At 46.0% G+C, this 14,163-nt stretch overlaps 1 protein-coding gene across 1 annotated transcript in view; it reads left to right on the top strand.

Moving 5' to 3' along the window:
- Positions 1 to 12,064, top strand: part of LOC119390613 (eIF-2-alpha kinase activator GCN1-like) — a 298,045-nt gene extending 285,981 nt beyond the window's left edge. Inside the window, 2 exon segments of the mRNA XM_049415316.1 lie at positions 966 to 1,184; positions 11,934 to 12,064. Of these exon segments, the coding sequence (XP_049271273.1) occupies positions 966 to 1,184; positions 11,934 to 12,062 (348 nt within the window). The 3' untranslated portion in view covers positions 12,063 to 12,064.
- Positions 12,065 to 14,163: the final 2,099 nt, after the last annotated feature.

The following is a 14,163-nucleotide window of genomic DNA, read 5'->3' as shown; positions in this document are numbered from 1 at the left end:
GCACAAACACTACTGACACGTAGTGTAAATTTAAATAAGAAGAAGAAAGAGGCAGTGTGAATGCTCATAGCATAAGAGTTAATCAAATTACCAATAATATTGAAAGATTGCAAGGCCTATTCTTTAGTCGGCATGGAATGTAATAGCAACCTGCTGAAGCTGTGTACGCCATGCTCTGCAGGTTTGTAGATAAAGACATTGTAGAGAAAGTGAAAAGGCAGGCACAGCATACTGTATGAGTTAGCAGTCCCGCTATTTATGGCTCAAGTTGTGACGAGAAAAACAAGACATTAAAGCCAGCACAAGTGCAATGACCACAGTCCTAGAAATCATAACTCTGCTGTAAATTGTACAAAAGCATTCACATTGTGCTCATAGTCTGATATGACAATTTTCTTTTGCTGTGGTAGTGATGACGACACCTAGCTAAATTTTATACTGGTTGCAGATTTTGTCATTAGCATCCGGTAAGTAGGCAGAAGGTTGGTTGGAGGTTTAACCCCCCCCCCCCCCCAACGGGCGTCGGCAGGGGGGTGCAAAAGGGGCAGTTGCCCCCCTCAAGCCCGACCAGCACTTGCCCCCCGCCAAAGCTACACCAATGCTCCACCCTCCCCCAGTAGTGATGCAGCATGGGTCTGCACCCTCCAAGACAAAATCTGCCGACCCCCATGCCCCCCAAAATATTTCTGTCTATACATCCCTGGCATCATAGCGCAAGGTCCTCGTCTGTTTCATGTTCTTCTGTCTTTCGTCTCAGTTCATCTATGCAGCGCATCTTTTCACTTCGCATAGGTTAGCTGTTCTTGACAGTATCGGGCTGCTTGAGGCAGTGCGTACAGCCAATTAGCGTCGGGTATGCAGTGTCGTGGGCAGTCAGGGATGGGCAATCAGAAGATGCCCAGTGACAATCAGGCGAGATGCTTCATTGCCGTTGGCTCACATCAGTGTGGCCCTTCTCCACGCAGTGCCTGAACCACGGGAGCAACGAGGTGAAGCAGCTGGTGGCCCAGACAGTGCAGTGGCTGTCGCGCAGCCTGGACAAAGGCGCACCTCCACAACTGCTGCGCACCCTGGTGCCCCAGCTGGTGAATGGAACCAAGGAGAAGAACACCATGGTGCGTGCCAACAGCGAGTACGCACTGGTCGCTCTGCTGCACCTGCGGGCCTCCACACAGGGACTAGAGGTGAGTGCTACTTCCACCTGCGTGCACACTCGCTGGCAAATGGAAACAGCTAGGCTTGTGTGAATATTCGAACGAATATTACAGTATTTGAATTCGCTTGTGAAACGAATTTAAATTATTCTAAATTTCGAAGTATTCGAAATGAACGAATAAACATATATAAACCACATGCAATCCCCTGTAAAGGTGGTTTCACTGCAGTGCAGGGGTGCTGTACCATGAATACACCTTTCCAGGGAAAATCCGCGCTGCCGCGAAGCCCCACTTCAAGGTTAAATGAACAAATTACCCTCACATCAATTCATCATTTTTAAATGCGAAGCATTTCTTAGCGAACTTCTGCGACTTTGAGCATATCTATCTATCTATCTATCTATCTATCTAGCCGCCTACGACTTTGTGCTCTCCTGGCCGTTTCGTTAATCGGATGTATACCAAAATTGGTGTGTCATAACATCGCCTTATTACGAACATAAATGACAAGTCATATCATGAAAATCATGGCACGCATGTCATGAGCAGCATGATTTACATTCAACGGCCTTTGGGCTCTTGCGGCCGTTCCGTTAATTTCATATATACCAAAATTGGTTCGGCGTGACAAGAGTTCAAGACGAACATAATGACAGGTTCTAACATGCAAATCATGACGCGCATGTCATGTGCAGCATGATTTACATGACATGGTCTCGGGGCGCTCGCGGCCGTTTAAATGAAGGGATACATACGAAAACTGGTATGACGAGACATTTCTGTATGACGAGCATAACTGACACATGGTAACATGAAAATCGTGATATGCATGTCATGTATGACATGATTTACATGCCACGCTCATGGTGCACTCGCGGCCGTTTCACTAGATTGATATACACCAAAATTGGTACTGTGCAATGTGGCTTTATGAAGAACATGAATAACAGGTGGTAGCGTGAAAACCATGACATCCATGACATGTATGTCATGATTTACATGCCACGCTCATGGTGCATTCGCGTCCGTTTCGCTTGCGTGATATACACCAAAATTGGTGTTACGCGACACGACAGTATGACGAACGTAAGTGCGACGTGGTAGCATGAAAATCATGACATGCAAGTCATGTACGACCTGATTTACATGCCACGCTCATGATGCGCTAGCGGCAGTTTCAGTAGATTGATATACACCAAAATTGGTATTGCGTGATGTGACTGTATGAAGAACATGAATGCCAGTTGGTAAGATGAAAACCATGACATGCATGTCATGTATGTCATGATTTAATTGCCACGCTCATGATGCATTCGCGGCCGCTTCGCTAGCTCGATGTACACCAAAATTGGTATTGCGCGAAGCGACTGAATGACGAAGGTAAATGAGACGTGGTAACATGAAAATCATGACATGCATGACATGCACGACATGATTTACATGTCATGCTCATGACGCACTCGTGCCGTTTCGCTTGCTTGACATACACCAAAATTGGTATTGCGCGACGCGGCTGCATGACGAACGTAAATGAGAGGTGGTAACATGGAAATCATGACATGCAGGTTATGTATGTCATGATTTACATGCCGCGCTCATTGTGCATTCCCGGCCCTTTCGCTAGCTTGGTATACACCAAAATTGGTATTGCGCGACGCCACTGTATGACGAACGTAAATGAAAGGTGGTAACATGACAATCATGACATGCATGAAATGTACGAGATGATTTACATGCCATGCTCATGGCACAGTCGTGGCCATTTCGCTAGATTGATATGCACCAAAATTGGTATTGCGCGATGTGACTGTATGAAGAACACTAATAATAGGTGGTAACATGAAAACTATGACATGCATGCCATGTATGTCATGACTTATATGCCACGCTCATGCTGCATTCGCGGCCACTTCACTCCTTTGATATACACCAATATTGGTATTGCGCGATGTGACTGTATGACGAACATAAATGGGAGGTCTTAACATGCGAATCATGTTATGCATGTCATGTACGGTATGATTTACATGCCACTGTCATGGTGCGCTTCCGGCCATTTTCTTAACGTGATAAATACCAAAATTGGTATGGCATGACACGAGTGCGTGATGAACATAAACGACAGGTCATGCATTTATATACCAGAATATGCGTTTCATTGGCATGGTGTACACTATAGATTGTGCATGCATGCGTGCATGGCAAACATGTGATATATGGCGGACTAGATTCCATGGCATGAATGATTTCATTTGGCTCAAGGACAAACAAGGCGACGTGTGCAGCTCTTTTTTGCTGGCTGCTTCGCATTACATCGATTCCCACAGTGCGTGGGATCTGCTGAATTTTTTTAAGTTTAAAAGTTCATTATACCAGCTTATATGCTCTAAGTAAATTTTTAAATGTAACATATTTTACAGGTTGTCACTTGCATTCTACCGAAAGTCAAATCCTGCTACTATTCAGAGTTGCTTCTACTTCCTTTTGAACCAAAAAGAACGACATTTGCACGTGCCTTGTTTGAATTTTAAAAATTATTGTGCAGATTACTTGGGTCATGACAAATATGCTATTTTTCTTTATAATATGTTATATATTCTATTCGAATTCGATTCGAAATTATTCGACCAAATCACTATTCGCTTCGAACCTAAAATTTACTATTCGCACAAGCCTAGAAACATTTCTAAGGAATGTGTGTGGTGCGCACAAATGAATGCGTGCCACATGTAATCTGCATTTATGCATGTGTTCAGGAGCTAGTTGTTTTGACATGCTGGTGTTGCTGGTTGCAGCTTTATTGTTCGGCACACAGTTTGCAGGTTTGACCCCAGCTGCTACAGCAGTTTACAGTAAAAGCTCGTTAATTCGAATTCCACGGGGACGCTGAGCAATTTCGAATTAAACAAAATTCGAAATAATGAAAATGAGCCAAAATGGGTGGATTTCGGGGGTGGGGGCACGAAAAATATTTATTGGCCAAAAAAGTCGGTAATGACCATCTGCTTCTTTTCTCTGAATGCCAGAGCTGCGGCTCTCTGTTCCAGCGCGCGGACGCGGCCCAGGGAATCCTCTTCACCCTTATAAAGTTCCAACGAAAGCAGTTTGCTTTCAGCCATTTTATTTACATTCCTCCACCTCTTCTACCTCTTCTTCTAGCCTCTTCTTTTCCGCCTTCTCCAACCGATTCCTTTGGATCACTACATCTTCCCAGGCTCCTGTTTTCATCTCTCCGGAGATGGTATGGAAGTATATTTGCGAGTGACGCCTCTTCGATCTTTCCGCGAGGTCCCTGGTAATAAACTATCTTCAGTATGCCTTGCTGTCTTGCGATCTTCGTGACGAAGTAGGGACCCGTAAACGGAGACTTCGAGTCAAGACCTTTGCGCACAAGGATCATGCTTCCAGGCTGCACATCGGGTATCTCTGATCGATGACGCTTATCGAAGTTCCTTTTCACCGTCTGGCGATATCGTTGTTTCTTTTCTTCCGCCATAGGTTTTTCCTTGAGAACGATCTTGTCAACCAACCCAAGCTCTTGATCAGCAGGCAACCAGCTTGATTTTCCGAAAGCCGCAAAGTTGGGACTGCATCCAAGTCCTGCAGTATAGGAGCGATTGTGATGGGATACAGCCGCCTCCAGAGCACACTTCCACCCGCCTTTGAAGTCTGGGTATAAAGACATAAACATCTTCAGGTCTCTAATCATCCTCTCTGCAAGGGAATTAGCTTCAGGGTGGTATGGTGCTGGGAAACGTAATTTAATGCCTCTTTCTTCTGCCCATCGTCGAAGCTTAAGACTTCGAAAAGCTGGTCCATTGTCGGCAACAATAACTTTGACATCCTTGAACACATTCCGCTCCAGGAGTGATATCACTGAATTCGCATCTTCCCGGCCGGCCTTAGCAGCAACATATCGTGTGCACTCGTCCACGGCAACCAAAAACGCTTGAGTTTTTCGTACGCCCTCGCCTTTCTTCTTGACTTCCGCAAAGTCGAGGTAAAGTACTTCAAAAGGTACCTCTGAGTATACCGGCATTACCATTTTATTCCCTCGTGGCCTAAACTTTGCTTTGAAGAGCTGGCATTCGTGGCATGTCTTAATGTAGTTAGCGACATCCGCTTTCATGTTCGGCCAAGTGAATCTTGCAGTGAGCTTTCTGTACGTTCTCCAAAATCCATCGTGTCCTCCAGATTCTGGACTGTTATGGTACAGCCTCAGAATAGCTTGCACTTCTGTCGCCGGCACGTCTACCTTTCCGTTCTTAAATGTCAATTTTCCTGTACCTTCCCACAGCTTTATAAAGTTGACGTGTTCAGCTTCTATTTCTTGTGGTATATGCAGTCTGGACAAGGCATCAGCATCCTGGTGATTTTGTCCAGGGCGATGAGCTACCTCGAAGGTGTACTGTTGGATCTCGCTTGTCCATCGTGCAATTCTCCCCTTTGGCTGTGCGAGATGAAGCAGATAAGTCAAGGCCTGGTTGTCGGTGAACAATTTAAAACATCTGCCTTCCAAGTATGTTCTGAAATATCTCAAGGCCATGACAACTGCCAGAGCTTCTTTCTCTGTGGTGCAGTAATTAATTTGGGCTTTCGTAAATGTGTACGAAAAATATCCGATTACTTGTAGTTGTCGGGACGCCGGCTCTTTGTCATCTCTTTGGTAAAGAACAGCTCCACTTCCGTAGTGTGAAGCATCGGTGTAGAGCTCGAAGGGTAACGTGAAATCCGGCAGCGTTAGCACAGGGTCAGAAGAGATGATTGTAACCAGTTCCGAATAGGCTCGTTCACATTCGTCAGACCACATGAACGGGACGCCTTTCTGTGTTAAGGTGGTGAGACACTTCGTCTTTTTAGCGTAGTCTTTTATAAAAGCTCTGAAGTGTTCTGCAAGACCTAAAAACACACGAAGGGAATGAACGTCATGGGGCTTCGCAAGAGACCTGATTCGCTGCACACTTTCTTCCTTGGTACTCTTTGTCTTGCCGTCAAAGCGCCTGCCGAGAAATACTGCGGTCCGGCAAAAGAACTCACTCTTCTTTGCATTAATTTTTAGTTGTGCATCACTGAGCGCTTGCAGCACTGCCGACAGGTGGATCGCATGGTCGTCTCTGGTCCTTGAATAAACTAAGATGTCGTCAACGTACACATTACAAAACTTCCCAATGAAATCTTTCAGTAGAGAATTCATCATTTTCTGGAAAAATGCACCTGAATTCTTCCACCCAAACGGGAGCCGGTTGTACTCGTACACATCAAATGGTGTAACGAACGCCGTAAACTTCTTCGTGTCTTCCCTCAAAGGTACCTGCCAATATCCTTTACACAAGTCTATCCTGGAGAACCATTCACACCCGCCGGTCTCATCAATTATCTCATCAATTCTTGGCATTGGGAAAGGAAACAAGTCTGTCTGCCGGTTGATGAGTCGGTAATCTGTGCATAACCGGAACGATCCATCTTCTTTGGGCACGATCGTAATTGGTGACGCAAACGAAGACGTGGATGGTCGAATGATGCCCGCGTCTAGCATGCCTTGAAGCTCCTGTCTTAACCAAGTCTTCTTCTCGTGACTCAATGCATACGGCTTCTTTCTTACGACGTTTTTGTCACGTAGTTCGAAAGGAACTTCGATTGCTGTGGTAGCTGTGGGATAAGTGCCAACAGAAATGAGTTCCGCGTACTTCGACGTGACTTCTTCGGCGCACTTTACAATTTTAGGATGCGTTCCTCTAATATGGGAGCAACTTTCGACATTGTCAGTTGTTATGACATCGTTCCACAGTATGTTTATTTTCAGAAGTTTCATGTCGGGTCGGGACAGAAGAAAATCAAAATTAACACCCGACATTACGAGGCTTTTCACCCGTACTACCCGGCCTCTGAAGCGAACTTCTGCCTCGGTCCATTTCGTGAACTCCCTGCAAGTTCCGTCATAGCTACACACCCTGATTGGTTTTCCTGGACAGATGTCATCTTTAGGTACTATGTCCTCGTTAATCAGGCTCACTGAAGCACCTGTGTCGATCAGCGCTGAAACGCTGGAACCATTGACAACCATCGCAGCGAAAAGAATGTTTGGGCTTACAATAAAAACGGTCTCTCGCTCCACTAAATGCCCCTGCACACAATTATGCAACGATTCTCCAAGTAAAGTGTCAGTCTCATAGAATTGATGTGACGGCTGATCTGTCACGCAATTCTCGTACGGGAAGACACCTTTTCTAGAGGATCCTGCTGCATTTGGTTGCGGTGGTGAATCTTTCAAACCGATTGCATCTGTAGAGTTAGAACTAATGTACTGCAAACGATGAAGCAGCTCCTCAGAGGTTACAGGTGCCTTGAGTTCCATTTGCATTCGACTTCCTTTCTTCATTCCCTGTATTATAAGTGGCACGACACATGATTCTGGAAGGTTCGGATCAGCGTTATACAGCAATTGTTGTTTTATGAAGAAATAGTCGACTAGGTTGTCACTGTTTTGTTCATACTTGATGGCTTTGTCCCATAATTCTACTGCATTCTTTCGGAAGGCACTGACACAGCTGTCCTTCCATGACTGCCATAAATCTTCCTTGTGTTGGGCAAAACGCAAGTCAAACCATTGTTTGGCATTTCCAGAAAGGCATGCTCGCATATTTCGTATTTTGTCGCGGTCCGTGTACCAATGATTCTGCTCACATGCACATTCGAATGCGTTCAACCAATAATCTACACCGGAACTGCCGTCAAAGCTGTCCGGGTTTACTGTCATGTGACGAGTCCTGTCTGATGCCAGAACCGTCAAGAGTGCTTGCTGGTGCTGTAGTTGCTGCTTTTGCAGCCAAGTGAACTGCGAAAGAGCGTTCGACCAGCTTGACGTATCTGTCATTGCATCAGAATGGCTCGGTGGTTGCTCCTTAATGGTGTTTTCCTTTTCCCAGGCTTCGAACTCCGAAAAAGGTACATTTATCTTCACAGTACCTCTGGCGATGACGTCGCTGATTGGCTCTTTGGCAATGGTGGCGATGGATTCGATTCGGCCAGGTGTTGTCATCTCTTTTGGAGCCGTAACGAAGTTCTCGCCGTCTAGCTCGTAGCCTGCGATCAGTGGCTCGCCGTCCCGCTGTGTGAGGTAGAAGGTCACCCACATCTTCCGGATCCTGTCAAAGGCTGCGCCAAATATAAAGTTCCAACGAAAGCAGTTTGCTTTCAGCCATTTTATTTACATTCCTCCACCTCTTCTACCTCTTCTTCTAGCCTCTTCTTTTCCGCCTTCTCCAACCGATTCCTTTGGATCACTACAACCCTCTTCAAAGCTGAAGAAGAGACGCGTCACATTAAGTGCCTCCATCACCTCAGAAGCTGACGGGCGCACAGGCTCTTCGTCATCCTAGTCTTCCTCACCTTCTGGCTCTTCAGCAACAGGCTGCGCACCGGCTACTCGAGCGATAATGTCCTCATCAGTCAGGGCACCACACACCGATGCACAGGTGTCAACTTCAACATAATCGGCAAAACTTACGCCCTGAAGAGTGCCGCGCAATGCCACTGGCATGAGCTCCTCAGCCCCGTCCACCCCGACGTCACAACTATCCTGCGCACTTCCAGCTGCAAATCCACTGTGGCAGAAACAGTTTGCGATTGTGGTCGCCGTCACCTGTTCCCATGTGCGCATCAACATGTGCATGGCAATTAGCAGCGTAATGCTGAAGTCCTTCCCGTCGCCCGCGCACTAAATCATTCCCTCCAGCATGTGACACCTATAAAAGCACTTGATATTCCTCTATACCTCTTTATACTTATCACACCCTGGTCCATTGGCTGTAGGGCCGCAGTCGTGTATGCTGGAAGCAACACTAACTTTGTTGCTCTCAGCTCAACGTCGACTTTGTGCGCTGAACAGTTGTCGACAACAAGAAGAACGCATCTGCCGCCCAGTTCCATTCGCCTGTCGAATTTCAATAGCCACTTCCTGAATAGGTCACCTGTCATCCAGGCTTTCTTGTCTGCGACGTACTCTGTCTGGAGTGAGCGAATGTTTTTGAAGCACCGTGGCTTGTGCGCTTTGCCAATCACAAAGGGGGACCTTGTCCGTGCCGGTCATATTTGCGGCGACCAGAACAGTGATACGCTCTTTGCTGCGCTTGCCACCCGCACAGCTGTCTCCCTTGTAGGTGATCATCTTGTCTGGCTGCAGCTTGAAAAATAACGTTGTCTCATCAGCGTTAAACACATCCTGTGGCGAGTAGCTCTCCAAGTACTGCTGCAGGGTGTCGCTTCTCCAAGTAGCGCATGTTTCGGCGTCCACTTCCTTTGCCTCACCGGATAACGTGCGGAATATGAGATTGTGCCGCTCCCTGAAACGATGAAACCATCCCTCGGAGGCGACAAAGTCTTCAATGTCCAAGCACAGGGCGAAATCGGCTGCCTTGGCCATGATGATAGGTCCGCTCAATGCGATACTCTGAGCTCTCATTTCTTTAACCCAGATAATCAATGCTGACTCCAGTTCTGGGAATTTCGCTGTCCTTAGCCTTTTCCGACTGGCGCCAAAATCCTTGGCTTCATAGGCGTTTTCAATGGCTGTCCTGTTCTGTATGTATGTTGACAACGTGCTCGGAGGTATGCCGTGCTTCCTTGCAATTTCATATTTGTTCGACTTCCCTTGGTCTACCTCTCGCAAAATCTCCGCCTTCTCCTTGACAGTCTTCGCACAGTAGTGCTTGCCCCGCGGCATCTTGCAACTTTGATGCGGAACAAAGTGACGCCGCCGGGTACGGCCTAGGACTACTCCGCCACTCCGCTGCCTCAGCGTCCCGCGTATAGTAGGACAAGTGGCGCCAGCTAGCGGGAAGGCGACAGAACAAAATTGCTCCCGTGATTTTGGAGGCCATACTTTGCTCGCCCTTTGCCCGGAGGCCACCTCAAGCACCGAGCATCAAAGTTCGAAAAAACCGGTCGTGCCACCTATCGTTCGTCCGTAAAAGCTTCCACTGGTGTTTGACGACGATGACGCTCGGCGGCGCGCGCTTCGAATTATCCGCAGAGGCGGCAATTTCTGTTCGAAATAACGAGTCGTTTTACACGTGGTCTCCTATGCACTGCGGACCGGACTGTGGCGACCATTTCGAATTATCCAAGATTTCGAATTAACGAGCTTTCACTGTAACTCCCTCAGTGTCCGGTTATTTCTGAGGTGATGCATACCAGTGTCGTTCTTTGTTTTTTTTTTTTTTCCTAAAATGATGCACAAAGCAGAAAGAACACGTTATATTGGTAATGCAGAACCACAAACTGCCACAATTATGGCAGGTGAGGTCTTGGTATGTTCCGGACATTCATATTTGACAGAGAAATAAAATACACTGCAGACTCTCAAGAACACTGTTGTTCTCAGTTTGCACGTATTTCCGCAAAGGCACAACAGTGTCACGATAAAAAAACAATGCAGTCGAAGTTCCTCTTTTCTCAGACACTGAGCAATGAGCTTCTAAGTGTGACCCTGTTTGGTTTCCATGAAGGTCATTTGTGTTATCATAAAAACTGAAATATAGGTCAGACTTTTTTTTCAATAAATTGCAATGAAAAATCGACCCTTTCTTAGATACCGGTAATTGGCAAAAAACTACAGGAGTCCAGTAACTATGTGCAACTGAAGTCAACCACCTGTATCACCACCATCAGCGTCGCTTTGTTTACTACCAGCCTCGTGCCATGGGAGAGCCCTGTTTGGAGATTTCCGTGCTGTCTCGTGAATCTATTAGGGTGCCAGAGTGCTTTTCTTCTACTTCTCTGTGAAAATGAGGGGAGGCCGACGACGGCTCGCCGTAGCGTTCAAGAAAACAGCAGTCGAGGTTGTAAAGAACACGGAGTTGAAAGTGTGTGAGCGAAGTGTTGGGATGCTAGTGTAGGCGACGATTAATGTGACTGAGAGCTGCAAGTCCCAAACAAGAGCTGAAATTTTTGAATTTTGTCCTTGCTCATGTGGAGGGTGTCCTTGCTGCTGCATCTCACCGGATACTCTTTCGTCGCTGTTTCTCGTGCAGAGAGGGATGTTGGCAGCTCTGGTTGTAGCGGTGGGCAGATTGGGTGCAGATTGGGCGGCTGTGAGCGGTGGTCATATTGAGTGCGCCGCAGAAGCATTCGCTACTGGCAGGTGCAGAAGGATATCATCACAACGTACCGCAATCAGAAAAAAAAAAACTTAATTTCAGTGCCAGACCTCTGCATATCCAGAGTTAGAGACAAAAGTGAGTTTAACAAGGGACCTGCATTCATTATCCCTATTGGTGCACCCTGAGAGTGCATCCAAATTAAAACTGTCAAAATAGCTTGTGCCTTTGGGCCCGCGAGGGCATATTTCAAAAGCTCTCTAAAATGGGTGCAATGTTTTGTGAAGATTCAGCTCGTTTTTAGGTTCCGGCATGTGGAATCGGCTGGTAAACATTCCTGCAAATTAAATGGCATTGTCACTGTGCAGCATTTCATAACACATTGTTTCGTGGTAAGAGCACCTTCTGATACATTGGCTGTTCCATGCACTCATTTTTATTTGTTCCCTGTTGAATACTTGTAAGTCTGGATATTGACCTACATTCCAGTTCTTGTGGTAGCCTCACATTTGTTTGTGGGAGTTGTCTGAAAGTTGCAACAGTATATACCACGGATGCAGGACCGTCCATTAGCACAGACTAGGTTGACTGCCATACGCTTTAGTTAAAAAATGCAAAACTTTCTTTGTGCCTCGGAAGGAGTGCTCACATAACGTGGCACATGTTCTCCCACATGCAGGAGTGCCTCGCCGTGCTCGACCCAGGTGCGAGGGAGTCCCTGCAGGATGTCTATACCAAAGTGCTGCGCAAGGTGGCCTCCCATCCAGAGCCCAAGGAAGAAGACCTCGATGATGGCGTTCTCTCCTGATCATCTTCCTTGTTCTCCTCTCCCCATCCCTCGACAGTGCACAGAATAAAAAAAAAAAATGTGTGTGTAAAGTTTAACTTTCGCCTCGATCTCTGATGTTTTCACTTGGCGGTTGTACGTACATTCGGTAACCATGGGGCCAGACGGTGAGTAGGGCAAATGCTATCACCGACGTCAGTACGCCATACGGGGCACCAGGTGCCGCTGCCTCTTGTGGGCCTCACTTCCAGAAGGCTTGTGAATCCACATTCGAGAGCACAAGCCGTATATTTGAAACTAGTACAAACCTGGATTGAATCAGAAGGTGGTTTCAAGTAGTTCATACAGTTAAACATAGATATAGTGAGGTCATTGAAACAGGAAATGAACTTTGCTATACTGAAACCTTGTTTGCTGGAATTTGGTGTTTTATGCCAGTCGCTGAGATTTCTTTTTTACATGGGAAGTGCCACAAGGGTCATCAAAATAATAAAGCAGCATAAAACAATTTTTCAAGGCAGCTTTGCACTGTGGTGTCAAGTCTGAAGGATGTGCAGAGTTGGGTGGCCTACTTTATTTCTCTCTTCCCTCTACTATTTCGTGTATGTTCTTTTTTTGTCTCTGTCTATTTCTGTTTCTGCTCCTCGTCTTTTTTCATTTCTCTCTTCCTCTTTCTTTCTCTCTCTTTCTGTCAATATATTTCTATCTGTCTTTCATTCCCTCTTTATGTATTTATTTCTCTCTTTCTTTCTATTCTATGCTACCCTCTTTTCCATCTTCCTCACTTCCCTTTCCCACCCCCTTGGTTCCCATCCTCTTCGGATCCGAAGCTTGCAGCTTCAGTCCCTGCCGGCAGCAAGTTGTCTTTTCGTCCACTTCACTTTCTTCACATCTGTTTCACAATTACTACAACGCACTCGAAAACAGTACAATTAACGTCCCCTATACTCTCCTTGGCCTCATTATCTGCTGGTTTTCATTGGCGAACCGAAGACACTTTGACCGTTTCGATCTCTCTATCTAGCCGCCTATGTCTTGGTGCTCTAGTGGTCGTCTCCTTAACTTGGTAGATACCAAAACTGGCATAAGAGGACATGAGCGTATGACGAACACGAATTGCAGGTCATGGCATGAATACAGTTAAAACTCTATCTAACGAAGTGATGTCAACGTGTGAAATATTTTGGGAGATTCGTAAAACTGAGAAAAGAATTTTTTAGTCTTGCGATATCTAAAATTAATGAGAACAGACAATAACGCCAAGGAAAGTTTCCTTGGCGTTATTGTCTGTTCTCATTAATACTGTGTCTAACAAAAAAAAACGAGCCCTTAAAAGCAATCTTCTTTCCTTCATTGATATCTAAAATTGTAACATTGTGACACCCAAAAGCTACCACGGCATTGTTTGCTGCCAACGTGTCGTTTCGTATGAAAAACCCACGAGAGAAGCATGAACCGGCATGAATCTTCGTCCTCTTCTTCCTCTCAGTCCTCTTCATCTTCTGCCTCGCTCCCAGAACACGTGCGCCGATTTCTCCGGCGTGGCCTGTAATAACCCTGATGGGTGAGAGGAGAGAACGAGTACAGAGAGAAAAATAAAGAGAAAATCATGGCGAGAAAGAAATTACTTGTCAGGCGGCTGGCTTCGAACCCGCGTACCCACGGTCTGAAGGCGAGCGTCTTAACCACTCGGCTGTCCAGGCACGCTGACAGACCGTAACATAGATTTGTATAGTATCGTATAGATCGAAAAGGGAAGTGAAGGTGAGGAGGAGAGATGCGAGAAAGAGGGAAAGGAGGAGTGGAGAGAGTAAAGCATAGCATATACAGAATGAGGAAGAAAGAAATAGAAAAAAGAAGCAAGTGAGAAATGGAGACAAAGATAGCAAAGAAATGGAAAAAAAGAGAGAAAGGAAGAAATAGAAATAAACAGAGACAAAAAAGACGGAAAAAACAGAGATGAGAGAAAAGCAAAGGAAAAAAGAGAAACGAAGAAGGCCGCCAAGCTCCGTACTTTCTTCATGCTTGGCACCCCTAGCGCGAAGCAGCCCTTTTTTTTTTCTTTTTCTTTTTTTGTTAATCACGTACGTGTAGCTTAGTCAGTCGCTCTTCTTTGCGATAA

Source organism: Rhipicephalus sanguineus, chromosome 4 (assembly GCF_013339695.2).
Source record: "Rhipicephalus sanguineus isolate Rsan-2018 chromosome 4, BIME_Rsan_1.4, whole genome shotgun sequence".
Classification (NCBI taxonomy): Eukaryota; Metazoa; Arthropoda; class Arachnida; order Ixodida; family Ixodidae; genus Rhipicephalus; species Rhipicephalus sanguineus.
Note: the sequence above shows the minus strand (reverse complement) of the source record. Positions and strands in the feature narration are given on the sequence as shown.